Source organism: Gopherus evgoodei, chromosome 6 (assembly GCF_007399415.2).
Source record: "Gopherus evgoodei ecotype Sinaloan lineage chromosome 6, rGopEvg1_v1.p, whole genome shotgun sequence".
Taxonomy (NCBI): Eukaryota; Metazoa; Chordata; order Testudines; family Testudinidae; genus Gopherus; species Gopherus evgoodei.
Genome location: NC_044327.1, coordinates 96,571,084 through 96,593,602, shown reverse-complemented (window position 1 = coordinate 96,593,602; position 22,519 = coordinate 96,571,084). Strand labels below are relative to the sequence as shown.

Sequence of the window (22,519 nt, the reverse complement as noted above, 5' to 3'; positions counted from 1 at the left end):
GGGCAACCAAGGGTACGTCTACACTATGGGATTATTCCGATTTTACATAAACCGGTTTTGTAAAACAGATTGTATAAAGTCGAGTGCACGCGGCCACACTAAGCACATTAATTCAGCGGTATGCGTCCATGGTCCGAGGCTAGCGTCGATTTCCGGAGCGTTGCACTGTGGGTAGCTATTCCGTAGCTATCCCATAGTTCCCGCAGTCTGCCCTACCCCGTGGAATTCTGGGTAGAGATCCTAGTGCCTAATAGAGCAAAAATCATTGTCGCGGGTGGTTCTGGGTAAATGTCGTCAGTCATTCCTTCCTCCGGGAAAGCAACGGCAGACAATCATTTCACGCCCTTTTTTCCTGGATTGCCCTGGCAGACGCCATAGCATGGCAACCATGGAGCCTGTTTTGCCTTTTGTCACTGTCACCATATGTGTACTGGATGCCGCTGACAGAGGCGATACTGCAGCGCTACACAGCAGCATTCATTTGCTTTTGCATGATAGCAGAGGTGGTTATTAGTCGTTCTGTACCGTCTGCTGCCATTGTAAATTGGCAATGAGATGACGGTTAACTGTCGTTCTGTACCAGCTGCTGCTATTATGGGTGCCCCTGGCTGAGGTCGGCCGGGGGTGCAAAGGCAAAAGTGGGAATGACTCCCCGAGTCAATCCCTCCTTTATGGTATCTAAAAATAGAGTCAGTCCTGCCTAGAATATGGGGCAAGTGTACTAGAGAACCAGTGTATCAGAGAACCAGAGAGCACAGCCACTCCGTGTCAGATCCCGCAGAAATGATGAGCTGCATGCCATTCATGGGAGGTGCCCCTGCAACAACCCCACCCATTGCTTCCCTCCTCCCCCAACCTTCCTGGGCTACCGTGGCAATGTACCCCCCATTTGTGTCATGAAGTTATAAAGAATGCAGGAATAAGAAACACTGACTTGTTAGTGAGATGAAATGAGGGGGAGGCAGCCTCCAGATGCTATGATAGTCCAGGCAGGACATTAAGCGGTGTAGGGGAGAGGAGCCCAGCATCCCGCTGCTATGATAGTCCAGGCAGTACAGAATCTTTTCTTTACAGGTGAAAGGGAGGGGGCTGATGGAGCTCAGCCCCCAGTTGCTATGATGAAGACGGTTGCCAGCTGTTCTGTACCATCTACTGGGAATGACCAGGAATCATTCCTATTTTTACCCAGGCGCCCCTAGCCAGCCTCACCTAAGACCAGTCAGGAGTACTCAGCAGCTATCAAGCATATTGTACCGTCTGCCACCGGGGAGGGAAGAGGAGTGGATACTGCTCTTTACTGCCGCAGCATCACATCTACCAGCAGCATTCAGTACAGATAGGGTGACATTAAAAAAAGTCAAGACACGATTTTTTTCCCTTTTCTTTCACGGGAGGGGAATGGAGTAAATTGACGAGCTATACCCTGAACCATGCCGGACAATGTGTTTGAACCTACAGGCATTGGGAGCTCAGCCAAGAATGCAAATACTTTTCGGAGACTGCTGTGGACTGTGGGATAGCTGGAGTCCTCAGTACCCTCTCCCTCCCTCCATGAGCGTCCATTTGATTCTTTGGCTTTCCGTTACGGTTGTCACGCAGCACTGTGTAGCGTGGAGATTTTTTTCAAATGCTTTGGCATTTCGTCTTCTGTAACGGAGCTCTGATAGAACAGATTTGTCTCCCCATACAGCGATCAGATCCAGTATCTCCCATACAGTCCATGCTGGAGCTCTTTTTGGATTTGGGACTGCATCGCCACCCATGCTAATCAGAGCTCCACGCTGGGCAAACAGGAAATGAAATTCAAAAGTTCGCGCGGCTTTTCCTGTCTACCTGGCCACTGCATCCGAGTTCAGATTGCTGTCCAGAGCGGTCACAGTGGTGCACTGTGGGATACCGCCCGGAGGCCAATACCATTGATTTGCGGCCACACTAACCCTAATCCGATATGGTAATACCGATTTTAGTGCTACTCCTCTCGTTGGGGAGAAGTACAGAAACCAATTTAAAGAGCACTTTATATCGATATAAAGGGCCTCGGAGTGTGGACGGGTGCGGCGTTAAATTGGTTTAACACTGCTAAAATTGGTTTAAACGCGTAGTGTAGACCAGGCCAAAATGACAGATGAAATTGAAAGTTGATAAATACAAAGTAATGCACATTGGAAAACATAATCCCAACTATACATATAAAATGATGGGGTCTAAATTAGCTGTTTCCAGTCAGGAAAGAAATCTTAAGTCATTGTGGATAGTTCTCCTAAAACATCCACTCAGTGTGCAGCGGCAGTCAAAAAAGTGAACAGAATGTTAGGCATCATTAAGAAAGGGATAGATAATAAGACAGAAAATATAATATTGCCTGTATATAAATCCATGGCAAGCCCACATCTTGAATACTGTGTGCAGACCTGCTCATCCCATCTCAAAAAAGATATATTGGAATTGGAAAAGGTTCAGAAAAGGGCAAAAAAAAAAATTATTGGGGTATGGAATGGCTGCTGTATGAGGAGAGATGAATAAGACTGGGACTTTTCAGCTTGGAAAAGAAATGACTAAGGGGGAATATGATAGAGGTCTATAAAATCATGACTGGTGTGGAGAAAGTAAAGAAGGAAGTGTTATTTACTCCTTCTCATAACAGAAGAACTTGGGGCCACCAAAAGAAATGAATAGGCAGCAGGTTTAAAACAAACAAATGGAAGTATTTTTTCACGCAATGCACAGTCAACCTGTGAAAATCCTTGCCAGAGGATGGTGTGAAGGCCAAGACTATAACAGGGTTCAAAAAAGAACTAGATAAATTCATGGAGGATAGGTTCATCAATGGCTGTTAGCTAGGATGGCCAGGATGGTGTGTTTAGCCTCTGTTTGCCAGAAGCTGGGAATGGGTGATAGGGGATGGATAACTTGATGATACCTGTTCTGTTCATTTCCTCTGGGGCACCTGGCATTGGCCACTGTCAGAAGACAGGATACTGGGCCAGATGGACCTTTGGTCTGACTCAGGATAGCCATTCTTATATTCTTAAAGAAATGCTGCCAAGAAGTGATGGGAGTGGGGGAGAGGGAGAAAAAAATCCTTCAGCATGTCTTCCAGTTTTTGCCTGTGTCTCAAACAGGAACATTACTAAGGATTTTCAGACATTTATATCTTTTTTTTTTTCTGCAAGAAAGACTAAGCACAGAATAGTTGTTAGAAAATGTTTCAAGTTTCTATCCTGTAGAACAGAAGTGAGAGTTTATATCTGTAACAATTTGTTTAATTCATATTTCATTCTTTGGTAGGAAGCCAACATCTTATATAAACATTTGACTTTCCTGTTTTTGGCATACGGTTTGCAGTTTCCTCAAGTGGTTCTTAATTTCCTTAAATTGTATGCTAATTTTAAGTAGAGCCAATTAGTGTTTTAGGTCAACTCTTTGCATATTAATCTAGCTAAATCCACTTTTCATTAAAACTGCAGTATCCCTAATTACAATAATCCCATTCAGCTGTTTTTAATTTTGTGTTTTCATTCTAAACTTCCATAGTTTTTTAAGTTAATTAGAACATATTAATTTAAAAAAAAACAGTTTCACAATCCACAAAAATATTATCCTACTGACATAGCAAATTTTTTGATAACCTTTTATGATGATAATGGTTTGATTGCTTTAATAGAGCCAAATTCATTAAGAATGCAATGCTTGTAAATTGTTTTGAAGCCCTGTTTGCAACAAAATTCTATACTAAGTGCTCTCTTTTTTGGCAGCAGGTACCCAGACCCAACAATGGTAGTTCAGGATATATTTGCTATTGCATAAAATAATCCACTTCTCCCCTTCCCCTTAGTTGTCGTCTTCTATTCCAAGCTTGAATTTTTGTTCTTCCTCCCTACATTTTTTTTTTCCTGATAGGGTACTGATATATAGAACCCATCATCTGAGCTGTCATAGACCGAGCCACAGAATGACATTGTATGCCATTCACCTTTTTAATTTACTTTCTGTGTCTCATTTGAGACCATGCAGACTCACTACCAACCAGGTTTTCCAAACACTGGCATTTACAAGAAACCCACCATATTGTATAGGGAGGTAGATTAGGTTAACATATTTCTTTCAGGTAGGAAGGCAGTAGCGTGGAGAAGCAGAGGAGGGAGTCCTAGATAACAGGGAAATCCTCAGTGGTAACTGGTAATCATCCTAGCAGTCACAGTAAGTGACAAGGAGAAATCCAGGGTCTGCACTTCTGCAACTGAGCCACCGAAAGCAAATTTGCCAGTGAGAGGGAATGTAATATCTCTCTAGTATAATTTTGTTATTTTATTAGACAAAATATTTCTTTGAGTAATGGAACATTTACATAAAAAGGCTGAATCTGCTATGCCAAAAATCATTTTTTGAAAATGACATCGTGATATTAAGCATATATATTTCTTCTTTTGTCTGCGTTGTTTTATCATCTGACTTCTAAGAATGAATGGTGGTTTTTCGAGTGCTTGCTCATGTTAATTCCATTCTAGGTGTGTGCGCGCCAGTATTCGCAGTTGTCACAGATTTTTGCCTTAGCAGTATTCATAGAGTTAGCTGTGGCACCACATCAAGTGCTGCATTATGCATCAGTATATCAGGTGCCGTCAGCCCTATGCTCTCTCAATTCCTTCTTACCGCCTGTGGTGGTTAGTCGGAGTGCTTATCTTTGCATAGGAAGGGCTGGCGGTTTCGTCTCTCCTGACTTTGAGCCTTAGGACCTTGTAAATAGTTGTTTATAGTAGTTAGTGTTAAGTAGTTGTTAAGTGTAGTTAGGAGTTAAAAGTTAGAATCCCAGCGGGGAGTTTGCCCCAGGTAGGGCATGTCACAGTCTCCAGGTGTTAGGGGAGTCACATTTGAAGGACGAATGCTGTATTTGTAAACATTTTCGACCCAGGACTCAGAAAGAGCAGGATATTCTTTTGCGGGCTCTGCTCATGGAGGCGGCCCTTCATCTGGCTTCCGAGCCATCCTGACAGGACTTGCCTAGTACCTGGGCCCCAGTGCACAACTCACCACTGTTGCCAGTGCCCAGAAAGAAAATGAAGAAGCCCGAGAAAAGACAGCGCTCTCCATTTCCGCACCGCAGATCTCCAGCAATGTAGCTCAGATCCTCTGGGGCTCGCCCTCGGTCACCAGCACCACAGTTGCAATCCCCACCATCTCAACTCGATAGCCTTGGGGAAGGTGCCAGTCTCCATTTCACTAGCACTGTTGGTCCTCCCGCTGGTCGTTCTCAGCCCAGCTCTCAGTCGCCTGCCCCGTGGGAGCGCTCCCCGTTGTAATTCCAGCCCCCCTGGCCCCAATCCCCTCGATACCAGCACCGATCCTCTCACTCCAAACACCAATTTCCGGCAGCGATGGTCAGCAGGCAGACACAGGCGTCGACGGCGCCACTATGGTCACCAGAAGGGAATTCCTCCAGCATGGAAGGCAGTTCAGCCCCTCGCCAAGACCCCACTGGTGTGAATGGGCACCTGAGGCTGCATCAACATCTACGGCTGCCTTGGCAGCATGGCCAGTGGCCAGCACAGTGGCCTTAAAGGAGTGCGTGGGGCATGCCGGTAATGCATTGCCCCTTCACACCATTCATCTGCCACCGCCTCAGAGCAACAGCTGGCAGCACCACCAGCACTGGGCTCGGTCCAGGAGACCTGCTCAGGGGTCGGGGTAAAGGAGAGAGTGCCCACCCCAAAACCCCCCATCTCCAACAGGAGATGATGCCCTGGAGTCTATCCCGGCGGTACAGTCATCGTTCTCATCCCCGGACAAAGCCCCTCAAGGGCCAGTCCGCTGGATGATTTTAAGGAACACCAGGCCTGCTTTGAGAATTTGGGCCTAGAGATGGAGGAGATGGCTGAGCAGGCAGACACCTTATTTCATGTCCTCTGAGCCTCTACCCTGGCACGTTCTGCACTACCAGTGCCTGACGGGGTCCTGAAAATTGCCAAAGCCCTCTGGCAAACCCCATTGTCCATCCTGCCCAGCTCCAAAAGGGCCAAAAAGTACTTTCTCCTGCCCAAAGGGTTTGAGGAATATACCCACCCACCTCCAGACATGGTGGTTGTCTCTGCAGCCAGCAAAAACGACAAGCATGGGCAATCTAGTTCAACTCCCAAAAATAGAGAGGCCAAAAGACTGGACCTTTCTGGGAGAAAAATGTATTCAACATCCAGCCTGCAATTCCAGATGGCGAACCATGAGGCCCTCTTGGCAGGTACAATTTTAACTTATGGGACTCCCTCCATAAGTTCAAGGAGTCCCTCCCTCAGGATCTAGACCAGGAATTTGGCACTCTGGTGGAGGAGGGCACTACGGCAGCTAGGTGCTCTCTCTAGATAACATGGGATGCAGTGGACTCAGTGGCCAGGGTGGTCACATTGGCAGTGGTCATGAGGCACAGCTCCTGGCTTCAGACCACCAGCCTGTCCCAAGAGCTGCAGACCTCTATCCAGGACCTCCCATTCGATGGGAACGGTTTCTTTTTGAACCAGACTGATGCACGGCTTCATGGGTTAAAGTACACTCAGGCCATCCTTCGCTCGCTAGGCATGCATACGGCCCAGTCTGCATGGAAGCAGTTCTGGCCACCCCTGCCACCAAGGCCTTGGCAGCCTCGTGAAGGGTCAGCATGAAGAAAGTGAGAGAGAAACAAGCTTTTGAGTCAACTAGAATTGAATCTACATGAGCAAGCACTTGAAGAAGAAAAAACGGTTACCTACCTTTTCATAACTGTTCTTCAAGATATGTTGCTCACGTCCATTCTGTTATCTGCCCTCCTGCCCCTCTGTTGGGGTTATCACCAAGAAGGAACTTAGAGTGCATAGGGCTGGCGGCGCTTGATATACCAACACATGAATGTGGCACTCAAGGGGGTGCCAGAGCTGGCCCTATGGATACCGCTAAGGCAAAAATCTCCAACGACTGCACACATGGGCACACGCACACCTAGAATGGAATGGACATGAGCAGCACTTCTCGAAGAACAACAGTTACGAAAGATAGGTAACCATTTTTTACTTCTGAATGATTGACAGTGCAACCTGTCAGAAATCTACTTCATTCTTTTTTCAAGCATTATGGAGAGATTACTTTATTTGTAAATGTAGTCTTAGGAAGAGGATAGCAAGTTAGTTACTAGAGTGTTGTTATCGCTATATTTAAGAGTGTTTCAGTACAGCAGTTAAAAGTTTTTCTCAAGTACATCATGCTCCATTAATTGTAAATTTAGGGCCAGACTCTCAGATGCACTTAATCCATCTGGCAGTAAATGGTCTCTAATCAAACAGTAGTTCCATGACCCATGAGATGTTGGGAACACAATGGAAAGAGTCTCTGTAAAGTGAAGGTTAAATAATACTTTCTGGTCAGTTAAGGATTATTTAATTTAAACACCACTGAGGTTTTATCCTGGAATAAAATGTTAATTTACTGCTGTATAGTTTGAGATGAATTTCTTCTGATAATGAGTATCACAACATAACTGAAATATTTTTTAAGTGACATAACAGTGTGCACCGTATACTACATAGAGATTGAGCATGCTTAACTTTATATTGAAGGAAATTATTTTTTGGTTGAAGTTAGACTGTACTTTTATACAGGTATGTATTTGGGAGGGGTTTTTAATTCTCTTGCCTAGTATTTCTTATAATCTGGTGAGAAAATAACAAATATAGACATACTATGAGAAATGGTCCTTTTTGTTCTTTGCTTATAATCGAAAAAAAGTTAACCACGGTGATTATAAAGAGACTATTGATTTGTCTCTCTTATTATATTGTAAATCTAACTCTGAGGATTAGGCTGCATATTATTCATCACTGCCTGCTCTTGAGTTAAAGTATCTGTCTGATCCTTTCCCGTGAGATAAGTTTGTCCCTGGGGAAGTCATGCAATGCCATTTTTCTGATGAGACTGTAGATAGCTAAATATACTTAAAGGAAAACAGAATCCAGTTTGCATAGGCATGTTGGCTGAAAGCTTGTAAAGTAAAAAGCTTTTCTCATAATAAATAACCCATGAAAGATTTTATCAACATAATTTTTTTTTTATTTTCTAGCTTCCTTATTGCAGCCATCTTGCTGAAAAATGATTTTATTGGGATTTTTTGTACATAATATAGTGCATCACACATAGACTCATAGACTCTAGGACTGGAAGGGACCTCGAGAGGTCATCGAGTCCAGTCCCCTGCCCTCATGGCAGGACCAAATACTGTCTAGACCATCCCTGATAGACATTTATCTAACCTACTCTTAAATATCTCCAGCGATGGAGATTCCACAACTTCCCTAGGCAATCTATTCCAGTGTTTAACTACCCTGACAGTTAGGAACTTTTTCCTAATGTCCAACCTAAATCTCCCTTGCTGCAGTTTAAGTCCATTGCTTCTCGTTCTATCATTGGAGGCTAAGGTGAACAAGTTTTCTCCCTCCTCCTGATGACACCCTTTTAGATACCTGAAAACTACTATCAGGTCCCCTCTCAGTCTTCTCTTTTCCAAACTAAACAAACCCAGTTCCTTCAGCCTTCCTTCATAGGTCATGTTCTCAAGACCTTTAATCATTCTTGTTGCTCTTCTCTGGACCCTCTCCAATTTCTCCACATCTTTCTTGAAATGCGGTGCCCAGAACTGGACACAATACTCCAGTTGAGGCCTAACCAGCGCAGAGTAAAGCGGAAGAATGAATTCTCGTGTCTTGTTTACAACACACCTGTTAATGCATCCCAGAATCATGTTTGCTTTTTTTGCAACAGTATCACACTGTTCACTCATATTAAGCTTGTGGTCCACTATGACCCCTAGATCTCTTTCTGCCATACTCCTTCCTAGACAGTCTCTTCCCATTCTGTATGTGTGAAACTGATTGTTCCTTCCTAAGTGGAGCACTTTGCATTTATCTTTATTGAACTTCATCCTGTTTACCTCAGACCATTTCTCCAATTTGTCCAGATCATTTTGAATTTTGACCCTGTCCTCCAGAGCAGTTGCAATCCCTCCCAGTTTGGTATCGTCCGCAAACTTAATAAGCGTATTTTCTATGCCAACATCTAAATCGTTGATGAAGATATTGAACAGAACCGGTCCCAAAACAGACCCCTGCGGAACCCCACTTGTTATACCTTTCCAGCAGGATTGGGAGCCATTAACAACTACTCTCTGAGTACGGTTATCCAGCCAGTTATGCACCCACCTTATAGTAGCCCCATCTAAATTGTACTTTCCTAGCTTATCTATAAGAATATCATGCGAAACCGTATCAAATGCCTTACTAAAGTCTAGGTATATCACATCCACCGCTTCTCCCTTATCCACAAGGCTCGTTATCCTATCAAAGAACGCTATCAGATTAGTTTGACATGATTTGTTCTTTACAAATCCATGCTGGCTATTCCCTATCACCTTACCACCTTCCAAGTGTTTGCAGATGATTTCTTTGATTACCTGCTCCATTATCTTCCCTGGCACAGAAGTTAAACTAACTGGTCTGTAGCTTCCTGGGTTGTTTTTATTTCCCTTTTTATAGATGGGCACTATATTTGCCCCCTTCCAGTCTTCTGGAATCTCCCCCGTCTCCCATGATTTCCCAAAGATAATAGCTAGAGGCTCAGATACCTCCTCTATTAACTCCTTGAGTATTCTAGGATGCATTTCATCAGGCCCTGGTGACTTGCAGGCATCTAACTTTTCTAAGTGATTTTTTACTTGCTCTTTCCTTATTTTCTCTTCTAAACCTACCCTCTTCCCGTAAGCATTCACTATACTAGACATTCCTTCAGACTTCTCAGTGAAGACCGAAACAAAGAAGTCATTAAGCATCTCTGCCATTTCCAAGTCTCCCGTTACTGTTACCCCCTCCTCATTGAGCAGTGGGCCTACCCTGTCCTTAGTCTTCCTCTTGCTTCTAATGTATTGATAAAAAGTCTTCTTGTTTCCCTTTATTCCCATAGCTAGTTTGAGTTCATTTGTGCCTTTGCTTTTCTAATCTTGCCTCTGCATTCCTGTGTTATTTGCCTATATTCATCCTTCGTGATCTGACCTAGTTTCCATTTTTTATATGACGCCTTTTTATTTTGTAGGTCACGCAAGATCTCAAGGGTAAGCCAAGGTGGTCTTTTGCCACATTTTCTATCTTTCCTAACCATTGGAATAACTTGCTTTTGGGCCCTTAATAGCGTCCTTTTGAAAAACTGCCAACTTTCCTCAGTTGTTTTTCCCCTCAGTCTTAATTCCCATGGGACCTTGCCTATCAGCTCTGAGCTTACCAAAATCCGCCTTCCTGAAATCCATTGTCTCTATTCTGCTGTACTCCTTTCTACCCTTCCTTAGAATTGCAAATTCTATGATTTCATGATCACTTTCACCCAAGCTTCCTTCTACTTTTAAATTCTCAACAAGTTCCTCCCTATTGGTTAAAATCAAGTCTAGAACAGCTTCCCCCCTAGTAGCTTTTTCAACTTTCTGAAATAAAAAGTTGTCTGCAATGCAGTCCAGGAACTTATTGGATAGTCTGTGCCCCGCGGTGTTATTTATATATCTATAAATATAGATTTATAATAAGTATACAGAAATCAGTAAAAAAAATTGGTACAGTACTAATTATAAATAGCTTTATTTAGTTTTTTCTTTATTAGCTTGTTTACAATACAATGCACACAGTAAAATATCTTTCCCATACAGAGCAACAGTATGTTGATAGCATGAGAACAATTTGATGTTAATCAACAAAACTGTGGATTATTCCTCTTTAACATCTCCAAGGTTCTGCTGGCATTGAACCCTCATTGCTTAAGATAAAAAACAAACAAACATGAATTTAATCTCTTTTCAAGCTTAAAGCCACATTAACCTCTCTCCCTGTGTGCTGCAAGTTCTGTGCTAGGTCTCTAAGAGGCTCAGCCCGGAACCTCACCCTCTGTCTCTGCTCACTGGGACAGGGACTTGTATATTCTATACTTCTATATTTGTACAGCACCCAATCCTGATCATGACCTCTGGATATTATCATAATATAAATAACTGGGAAATAAGAGCTCTACCAGAATCAGTGACTTGATCCCAGTGCAAACTTCTGAGTCAGTTCTGACCTCACAGTGGTGGCATCATAATAAATTAGTAACTGCTTTCAGGTACTTAGATACTACATTGATGGTAGTCTGATAAATACCTAGACAAAGAGAACTTTTTTCAACATTCAAAGTACTATTTACCAGCCTGTTAGAAGGCTATGCAGCAGTGTTTCATATGCCAACTACAATGGTATCTGCTTTATTGGGACACTTTACTCAGTCTGTCATCGTGATTAAGCAGCTGTTCCAATCGTCTTTTTTTCATAAACAGTCTGAAAAGCTTTATAATGAAAGATAACACTGAACTGAATAAAAAGGCTGATCCTGAACTGATATTCAATACGTTTCTTCTTTTAATCCTTCATTGGCCATTTCTGAATTAGAAGGCTAAGCATTTCAAATGTAAATATTACTTAACCTCTTGACACTGACTGAATCCTCATTGAGCAGAATTTTTGCTAATGCTTCCCAATTAAGCAACAATCAAGCCATACACTGTAATTAGACTAGTTCAGTTTTTCAGGAAAATGTCTCACTAAAGTTGCTGTCCTTATTAAGCATATGTTAATTCAATGCAGTAGACCAATTGTAACAATAATAATAATAATATGTATTTCTGTAAGGCCTACCTTATGAAGATCTCCAAACACAACACGTTAGGTAGAATTGGGTAGTAGTATTCTGCACATTTTATCCCCATGTGGAAAATGAGGCACAGAAATTAAGTGTCCAGGGTTACACAGGAGGTCTGTGGAAGAACTAGAAATGGAAACCAGATACTCAATCTGAATTCCATGCCAAATGTATTTTTCCCATAGGGAGTTTTCCTGATTCGTGTACAGAAGAAGATAAAGAATCTTGTCAGGTGTATATACATTACCAAGCTTGTTATCTTAGGATCATGTAGAAAAGTTTTCATTCATATAATGCAATAAATTCAATAAAATCACCACACAAAATCTAAATAAAGATCCCTAACTAAAGGTCAATTTCAATACAAACTTGAAAAAAAAATTCTTGATACAAAATCACAATATTTTAGAAGACAGTGCAGTTTAAGAATATGCAAATTGTTCAAATCTGTCAGTTTGCTATACAAAATATTAAAATGCTTTACAAAAATAATATTAAGTGCCTTTCATATAACTGTCATCTGAACAGCGACCTGTAAGGAACAACGCATTCACACTTTACCATGTACGGTAACTGGTAACTTATTAATAGTATCGCAACTCTCTAGGCAATAATGAGAAATTATCAGTTATTCTGTTAGAGAGATTAGTTTAACCAATCTTAGCATTCTTGTAATTTTAAATTTCTCATCCAAAGATTCCTAACAGCTGCGTTATTGGTGAGTCTCCTACAGATTGGCCTACTTAGCTGCTGTACATCCCAAGGAAAATTGAATCTTTAAATTAAGCTTCACTGGTATATCAGATAGCCAGGTGAGCGCAATTCATGTGCATAAAGCTGACGTGGAGGTAAGCAAACATAATACCGGGATTGTTAACAATTTAATTCAGCTTTGAAAAGGTCCTGATTTTGTAAGGATATTCAGTTCAGAATGACCAATCAAAGCGCGGGAGCACTTCAAAGAAGATATGATGACATAAGTGCAGAATATCTGAGGAAGACTTGATTGCTTAGAATGCAGTTTATCACTCAGCTTGCCTTTCTTCCTACTTCAGTAAAACAAATCGTAAAGCAAAACCATCTAGTTACACTGCAACAATACATTCACCTGTTGACATTGCATGTTATCAGCTGATGGAAGAACTAGACAATGGTCTTATGTACAACAAGGCTAGTCTCTTGTCCAAGCTGCTATAAAGATATAAAGCCCTACTTCCCTCAGATGTAGAAAATGCAAGCTATTTCAGTAGCAAATTACAGGCAAGATTAGGAAGACACTATGTTCTGCAATTTCATTCCATGCACAGCATGGACAAAGCAAGTCTACTCTTATTCTATGCAGGGCAATAACATTAACTGAGTCTATCTAAGCTGCTAGTAATCTGAAACAGGAACTTAAATTCACCCACGTTTTGTGAATGTTCTTCTGGCAGGGAGCCTGATGAGAAGCTTTCAAATGAACAAGTGGTTTTATATAGTTCTGCTTCAATACTTCACTTTGAAATAGCCAGAAGGAAAGACTCGGTATTATCCAAAGCCAGGTGATTGTAGGTTACAGAGGTCAGCTACGTTTATGCTCCACTTGGAGCAGGAGTTTGTCCTTTGGTTGATAGATAAAGAGGCATATAATTCAGCTAGCAATGAATATGATCATTCAAAAGATGTTCAAATTGTGGAGTACATAGTATTTAACTGTTCCAAAATTATGATACCACTGCACATAAGCCTTGCTACACAGCTACACCATGAGTTTGGGTCTTGCAATTTAATAGAGATATTCTACACTTTCATGGATTTTTTTTATCAGTGATGCTGAGCTGAGGTGGTTAATCACTAGTGATGCAAAAACTGAAGTAGAAAGACTCAAGGGAGATTTGTTAATTCCAAAATTGAATTATAGCACTTTGTGCTGGTGGAAATCTCATCCATAAAGAAGGCAATAATATAGACATCACTACAGAGACTGCTAATATAATGAACACCTTCCGTTCATTGTCTAGCACAGTGGTCTCCAAAGTGGCATGCGCAAGAGGATCTTTGGGGGTACGTGGCAGGAGGAGCACTTTTTTTTTTTTTGCCTCGTCTTCACTTTGGGCGGAAGTCAGAGTGGGTTTTTTTTTTGTTGTTGTTGTTTGTTTTTTCTTTGGCAAAAATGGTAGAGCCGGCGTGGCAAGACGTGCGTGCTCAAAATTTTTTACTGATAGGGATGCACAATCAAAAAAGTTTGGAGATCACTAGTCTAGAATGGTAATTCAAGAATAGTCTGCAGATAGTCCAGCATCACAAGAAATATCATGGAAGCTGGGAAGGAAGTCACCTACTCTTCCTGGGCAACCAAAGTATTTTAAACAGTGTGCAGCATTTGAGAAACCTAGAACATGTCCAGAACCAACTCACCATGAAAAAGTACTTGAGAAAATAAACTCCTGTCGCCTACAAATAAACACCATCTGAGCTTGCACTTGGTAACTTTTAACACTACTACCTCATGATATCCTGCCAATATCAAATGATGATGATATTGTTCACACTCAGGTGATTCCATTTTGGATTGATTTAAACCACAAGCTTGCAACAAAGAATAGTACCTACACAGCAGTTGCATATGCACTCATTGTGGATGTCCAGCCGGTTGACATGGCCACAGTCTATGCCAGAATGCTGAAATGTAAGGAAATAGCAGCAGCTGTTGCAGCTCTATGCTGTTGCTCAGCAAGTGAAATGGGCTCCCTCAAATGAACTTGGTACCAGTGTGATTTGTCAGGGTGCTTGCTGGTAAGTGATTCGCCTTGCTCTACATAGCTTGAATCTCGTATTTGAGGCCCTGAGTGCTCTGAAACTTTATTCATTTGTTAAATGGTGTGAGGAGGGAGGAGGCGCTCATGTAGTTCCAGCATTTGTCTGGGAAATGTTGGCTGACTCAAAAGGTGTTTGAGTCTGAAGACAATGAATCCTTACAACAAGTCATTAAAAAGCTTGGTGCTGTAACTCAACATATGCTACCACTGCTGGAGGAATTTCAGACACAAAGATATGCCCAGTCTCCTACATACAAGTTCTAGTATCATTTTCTCCACGTTATGCAGATGCTAATTCTAAATGTCCGTGCAGAGCGAGAGGTGATAGGAAACTTCACGTGCAGACACAACATGCCATTCTTCCATGCGTCAGACAGGGCCAGCTATGCCAGGTAGATACCTAGGGTGACCAGACATCCCATTTATTAAAGGAATAGTCCCATATTTAAGCCCTCCTGCAGGTGTCCTGACTTTTTTTTCTTGAAAACAGGCAAATTGTTCCATATTTTCTGTCTCTTCTTCTCCCCTCCTCCCCCATCAGTACTGGCGGGTCTGCTGCTGGCCAGATCCTTGCTTGCCAGCCACCCACCCATCAGTGGTGAGTGGGATGGGGTCCAGTCCAGTGATGGGAGTGGATGTGCAAGACTGGTGGCAGGGTGAAGTAGCAGCATGGGGGTCCCGTGTGCTCCTCCTGCTGGTCCATCAGTGTAGACTCAGTTGCATGCCAGCTCGCAGCCAGCAGGACCCCACCCCATTTCCGTCCAGCGCTGGCTGCTCACTGCGGTAGCTGGTGAGTACAGGCAGGCACCAGGCAATCATTGGTTACATGTCACCTCTGAGGCCCACCCATTGGCTCTTTATGTTCTCCTCCCTCTCTGGTCTCTCCCTGCTTTACCCCTTCACCTTCCCCAGTCCTGCTGCTCTTCCATATCCCCCTGGGTGGGCCACATCTCACTCCCAGTGCTGTGTGGAGAACCAGCCCCCGGTCAGAGCGCTCAGGTCACCACCAGCCTTGCCGTCATGCTCCTTCCTTCCCCTGCTCAGGTCATCACCAGCCTGGCCGTCAGGCTCCTTCCTTCCTCCACTGCCTCTGGCTGGTCAGCGCCCCGGGAAAGTCCAAGAACCACTGGCCCGAGGCACTGGCCAGGAGGAGTTGAGCCCTGCATGTGCCAAAGCCCCAGACAGTGCTGGCATGGGGAAACCTCTCCACCCCTCAGCTAAGCTCTGGGATGGGGGAGGAAGTGATTTCCACCCTTTTCCCACTCCTGCCCCCAGGGAGAGCGGGGCTGCTCCATCCCCTAGGCACCCTCCCCAGCTGAGTCACTTCACTGTTAAAATTAAAGCATGCATGTAAGTGCTTTGCTGATTTGCAGCCTTTAGTTTATATCTAAGTTTGTATCTTTGGACAAGTTCGCTGAAGCCCCTGCAGTCTGGTTCCCTGGGCCCTGGTGCGCAGTGCATCCTTAGGGTTTAACCCCTTCCTGCACGCACTGTAGCCAGAAGCGGCTGGGTTATATCAGTGGCCAGCAGCAGCCTGGAGGTGTCACCTGCCTTTCAACACTGTGCAGGCAGGAAGGGACAAGCTGCTTCCAGCCACATCGGAGTGGCGGGGAGGAGAAGAGATGAGCTCTACAAAGACATGGGCCAGGTCATCCCTTCCCCACCTCTTCCTTCCCTGCACCTGGAAGTAGCTCCCATCCCTTCCCTCACACAAGGCTGCTGTTAGCCACATTCTGGTGTGAACCCTGGCAGAAATCTGATGGGGGGGCATGTAATCTTGTGTGCCTCCCTTCCCTTCTTCGGCCGCCCTGGTCACCGCTGGCATTTAGGTGGAGGGAGCTGGGACAGGGGGGCACGGGGAGGGCTGCCTGCAGCAAGTAACCAGGGGGCGGCACGCAGGGGAACTCCCCGCCCCAGCTCACCCCTACTCCGCCTCCTCCCCAAGCCCATCGTTGCTGCTTCACTTCTCCTGCCTCTCAGGCTGGCAGTGCCAATCAGTTTAGGCGCCGCAAGCCTGGGAGGCGGGAGAAGTGAAGCAGCGACGGCGTGCTCGGGGAAGAGGCGGAGCAGAGGTGAACGGGTGGGGAGGAGCTGCCACGGGGGAGGTGCCTCAGGGCAGGGGGTGGGGAGCTGCCGCAGGGCTCGGGGAGGCGGTAGAGCAGAGATGACCTGGGGTGGGGAGCTGCCACACGGCTCCCCGGGTGCCTCAGGGTGGAGGGGGGAAGCTGCCATGGGGGGTTCAGGGAGCTGCTGCAAGGCTCAGGGATGGGGGAGGGCGCAAGGTGGAAGTTTCGCCTAGGGCGCAAAACATCCTTGCACCAGCCCTGGGTGGATTGGTCACCCTCCCCCGCTCCCAGCTTAAATTCTTTGCTGGATCAAAGCCAAAATGCTCAGAACCTAGCAGGGTCAAGACTTTAGTTCCATAAGGAAGGACATTTTCTTCAGATGTAAGAGAATGGTGTGAAGTAGATTTCAGATTTCCCCCTTAAGCCAGGTACTAATTAATAATGGTAATACCTGAGAAGTAGTTATTAACCTCCCTCCCCCACTATTAATGTCAAGTGGCTAAACCCTGAAAAAGGATCCACCAAGATGTACACAGTAGAAACAGCTAGTGTGTTTCAATGTGTGGAATCTCACTGATTACAGTGGGGATCTGCATTGGAGCCCATGTGATTTGTTTGGGCAATCATTATAATTGTATGTTAGTTATGATTGCTGATGGGTTTTGTCTAGAAATTCTTGAAAAGAGCTTTAAAAATTCAATTTTCGGATTGAATTCTTGCCTGCATATTTATACCTGCCTCTGGAAATTTCCACTACATTCATCTGACAAAGTGGATATTCACCCACGAAAGCTCATGCTCCAATACGTCTGTTAGTCTATAAGGTGCCACAGGACTCTTTGTCAGTAATATTGTAGTTAACATTAAGTTGGATCTTAGATTCAAACCTCTATTTTTCTCGACTACAATGTTATAAAAATACTTTGGGCCTGGAATTTCTCCCACTTGATTTAAAAAAAAAACAGGTGTTCCTTTTTTGAGCTATCCCAATGCAGAGAGGAATTTTGGCTGGTTGTTTTTTCATGTTCCAGTGCTTTTGTGTAGCTCAGAGGGTTTAGTACATATGATGTAGAAAGTAGTCCTCAATGTAGAATGTGTTTTTCCTTCTTTGAATACATTTGTTTTGGTAATAGCCAGTCATGAATATTTGAAAATTATGTAGTAAGTGTAACCCACACTAAGAGAGTTTGAACTGCTCCACATATGAGGTTGTCTCTTATAGCCACCAGATAAGGTAGGAGGCTTAAGCAGTAGAGGCTTATGCTTTTATTTCTGAAGATACTGCGTTCAAACTAAATTGTCAGCACAAGTAGGGTCATTAGATAGGTACGCACAATATGTTGCTTTCCTGTTTGATATAAGCATACCCCCAGAGTGTGATGTTTTGTGTTAATTCCCATAACAGGAAGAGATAGGAGCGGGGTGGCAGACTGCCTGGACTTTGCAGTCTTGGTCTAATTCATCAAGTTAATTATTTTCTAAAAATTTAGACTTATTCAGGCTGACCAGTCGTCAACACCCTTTGCCTGCAACAATAACCCATTTTAATTTTTCTATTTGTCATTTGCATAAGGATTTATAAAATATTAAGACTAAAAGTACAAGAAACTCCAATCATACAGTAGTTGTGTAAGATAAAAAATTATGAGACAGACAGAGTTGCAAATGAAGTGGCAGTAACAAGAACCTCTGAAGAGCAGAGTTGGACAAGTCTAACATGCATGACTTCATCTGAATTCTAAGATTAATGGGGATGGGTCTGGTTAGTATTTTGATGGGTGACCTACAAGGAGCCTATTGAAACACATCTTTTATGCACTATTCTGTTACTTACAAGAAAAGAGGCATGTTCTTGTGGAATAACCATTAGATGGGAAGCAAAGAACTCTTGAGTAAAACTGGGCAATTTTTTTGAACAAATAATTTATTTGCTGAATAATGCAGATTCAGCCAGAAAAAAAATATGTCTGGCATGGGGAGGGTGGTGACTTTATAATTTTGGCCTAGTGGCTAGGGCACTCAGCTGGGATGGAGGAGACCAAGTTTTGAATTCATGCTCTAGAACAGGGATTTGAACCCAGATCTCACCCATTCCATGTGAGTGCCCTAACTCCCAGTCCATTGGCTAGTCTGGGGTGAATTTCTCTACATCTCTTCTGTTGAAGCTGTTCCATTTTGTATATACTTTGTATCTGATCTACTCTTGAATTCTAATCCTGACTTTGAAAGTGACTCCGTGTGTTAAATCACTCCAGATTACATAATCTCTCTGTCTAAATGTCCTACTCTATAAAATGGGGTCAATACTTACCCATTTCAAAAGTGTGATGTAAAGATTTAGTCATTAATACACGCACACCAGTTTGAAGATACAAAGTGTGATGTAAGTACTATGCATTATGTAATTAATCATTGAAGCTAGTACTGAGAAAAAAAAACAGATTCTTTGTTGACTCTAGATTATTTGCTTTTTTTTCAATTCATTACAAATGAAGGTAATCCTTATTTTTGTTTATTATTTATGTATAGTAACATGCACTAGGTGCTTTCAAACATTCTAGAAGTATGGTCCCTGCTCTGAAGAGCTCATACTCTTAAGAATACACAGACAGATGGCAGGACTTCTTTCGATTCTGAGGCCAGAAGAGTCCACTATGATAAACTAGTCTGACCTCCTGCACAACACTGGCCATAGAATTTGCCTGAATAAATTCCTGTTTGAACTAAGAGCATTTCTTTTAGAAAAACATCCAGTCTTGATTTAAAAATTGCCAATGATGGAGAATCCACCACAACAAATTGACCAAATAGTTAATTATCCTCACTGTTAAAAATGTACACTTTTTTCCGGTATGAATTTGTTTAGCTTCAACTTCCAGCCGTTGGATCTTGTTATATCTTAGTCTGCTAGATAAAACAGCCCATTATCAAATATTTGTTCTCCATGTAGGTACTGATAGATTGTAATCAAGTCCCTGTTAACTAAATAAACTAAATAGATTAAGCTCCTTCCCTTTCTCACTATAAGGCATGCTTTCCAATCCTTCACACATTCTGTGGCTCTTCTTTGATCCCTCTTCAGTTTATCAACATCCTTCTTGAATTGTGGGTGCTGGAGCTGGACACAGTATTCTAGTAGTGGTCATTGTAGTACTAAATTCAGAGGTAATATAACCTTCCTGCTCACAATTCTTGAGGTTAGGGGAAGGTAATAACTATAGGCAGTTTATATACAAATTAGTTTGATTCACTATAAGCCTCACAAGTCCAGGGTGGATGCAGATCATTATCTAGTGCTTAGGATTAGACATGGAAGTCTACAGAATGGGTTTTATTCTCACCTATATCATTCATTTGCTGTGTGAATTTAGACCAAGTTAGATAACCTGTGTATGTCTCTGATTCCCCATCTGTAAAATCTGGGTGACTGGCATCCCTAATGTGGCCATACAGTAATATTTACCATACCTCACGTGGATGATGAGTATACTTAATGGTAGTTAATAAAGTATTGCAAGATCTTCTGATGGAAGAAGTTATAGAAGTGCAAAGTATTTTAGCAGTTTGAGTCCATGATTTGAGAACTGTTATTTAACTAGTTTGAAAGTACAGTTTAATTTTCATTGTGGAGATAACTGAGTTCTCCTTGGAAGAATTTGACTCAATAAAGACCATTGCTCAGCATAAGTACAAAGGAAAGCAAAAGCTTTTTATTACTTCAGCTCAGATTATAAAATAGATGTATGAATCACTGGTGTGTTGGGACTGCCTCTTGCCTGCATTACTATATTTTTGCTCTTATCTGTTTTCCACAGCTTGCACTGAAGGACCCTGTACACACTGTGTCGCTGCAGCAATTCGTCTATGAGAAGCTAAAGGCACAGCAAGAATTACTGGGAGAACAAGCCTTTCAGGCACTTATGGAAACAGTGGATACAGAAATAGTCACACAACTACAAGAATTCTTGCAAGGCTTCTAAAGAGTCAGAAACAAGATTTTGTATGTCTAACTCTCCAGTTCAAACATATGAAAAAACACCTAGCCTTCCATCTTATATGCAAAACCCTGTTTAAAAGCTAAAAGTAACTTGTGTAAAAAATAATGAAGCGGAGACCGTAAAACTGATTTTTTTCTTTCTGTAGGATTGACAGAATAAATGTAAATTGGCTCCTAACTAGAGTTTACAAGCCTGTTTCACAAGAGAGTGTAATTTTATATATATGGGGAATGGGGGGCTGCATGAGCTAACGTGTACAGTGAAAACAACTGCTTGATTTACTGTTAATCAAAAAAGAAGTGTTTGGTTATCTTATAATCATGAGTGTTTAACACTTTGAGGAAAAGTGAGGGCTAATGTGGGAGATATTTTTGTGTAACAATAACAGCTCAATTTGGCTGCCTTACATTTTTAATTGTTTATGACAGCATAATAAAAAAAAAACAATTAAAAAAACCATTTAAACAATTATTGCAGCAGGAGACTATAAGACATTAAGTCTTTAATTGGATTTTAATATTATATATTACATACATCCACATACATACATATTCCTAAGATTTTCATGCTTGAGGAGATAAACACCAGTTTGAAAAGAAAACAAATGTATCAGTCAAATGTTTTATTTTCATGATACTGACCCATGTATGGGTAAAATTGTTAGAAAAGGGAAATTGTCCAATTTTATTTTCTGCATACATGTTTTCTACTTAAATATGTAGTGTAAGAACCCCAATACGTCATGGTAATGCACTTCTGTCCTGTATCAGAGACCCGAGTTCACTTTCTGATCTTAGTCTCTCTCAGGCTGGTGGGAGCTGAGTGTATTGTGGATATATACCACCAGCCTTGCAAGAAGTTGAGGTGGAAGGTATGCTCTGTGTTGCTGAATAGTGCCCTCTTCAGAAGATTAAGGACCTGATCCATGGCCCTTTGACTTCAGTGAGCTTTAACCTTGGATCAGACACTATGAATGGTGATGAGAATGGTAAATTACGAAAGATGGAGTTAGGAATGTTCGGGGCTCTGTCAGTGACACACAGGAAAGTTTCTGTCCATCCCTCTTTCCTGCCCTCATCCCCAGGAGAGAAAAAAAGTCTCTCTTGTTTTTTTTGTTTTGTTTTTGGGTTTGTTTGTTTTTTGAGGGTTCAGGGGGTACTTTACTTTTCCTATCTGCCCTCTATTGTCAAAACCCTTTTTAGTTGTGGATTATTGTATTTGTGTTTTGTTTTGTTTCGTTTTAAAGGAAACTGCTGAAAACATGGTAGCAAAATGTACAGTATGAATTTTCTATAGAAACCTGGGCACAGTATACATGTAACTGGAGAACCTACTGCTCCTTTGTAATCTTGTAGAACCGAAAATGTGCTAGAAATGTTGATGCTTCCAAAAAAAAAACAGTAAAGTTTCAATTAAGCTTTCCAAATATACCTCACCTCTGACTGTCTTAATCTGTATGCTTTTATTCTCTCAAAAAAATCTCAATAGTTTACAGATTCATGCTTCCTTCAAGAGTCTTATTGTACTTATAAGGCATAAAAGTACTGTGAATTGTAAATGGCAATATTGTTGTTCTGAGTTCTTCACTACAGATTTAACTTTTGTGCTTGATGATTCAGGCTAAAAGCTACTTACCATGATTTACCCCCCCATACTATTAATATATTTCCATTACACTTTCTAAAATACATTTAAATAGAACATATTAAATAGGCTTTTTTGACATATTCTGTAGAATGCCTATGTCTGTTAATGTGATGATAAAATACTAAGACATAAATATTTTTGAGGATAGAAATTCTCACAGAATGCACATCTTTCCACCTCCTGATGGGTTTTCAGCTTAGGTATTGATACAGCAGATTTACTAAAATAGCTATTTTAGCTATTACTTTATTTAAATCCCTAGATAAGAATATAGCTTTTAGTTCAAAGT

General features: G+C 42.1%; 1 protein-coding gene across 7 annotated transcripts in view; it reads left to right on the top strand.

Moving 5' to 3' along the window:
• Positions 1 to 22,013, top strand: part of IPO11 (importin 11) — a 260,517-nt gene extending 238,504 nt beyond the window's left edge. For all 7 annotated transcript variants that reach the window (XM_030566003.1, XM_030566006.1, XM_030566000.1 and 4 more), the window contains exon 31: positions 20,401 to 22,013. In XM_030566003.1, the coding sequence (XP_030421863.1) occupies positions 20,401 to 20,565 (165 nt within the window). In that variant the 3' untranslated portion in view covers positions 20,566 to 22,013. The remainder of the gene's footprint in view (positions 1 to 20,400) is intronic.
• The last annotated feature ends 506 nt before the right edge of the window (positions 22,014 to 22,519 follow it).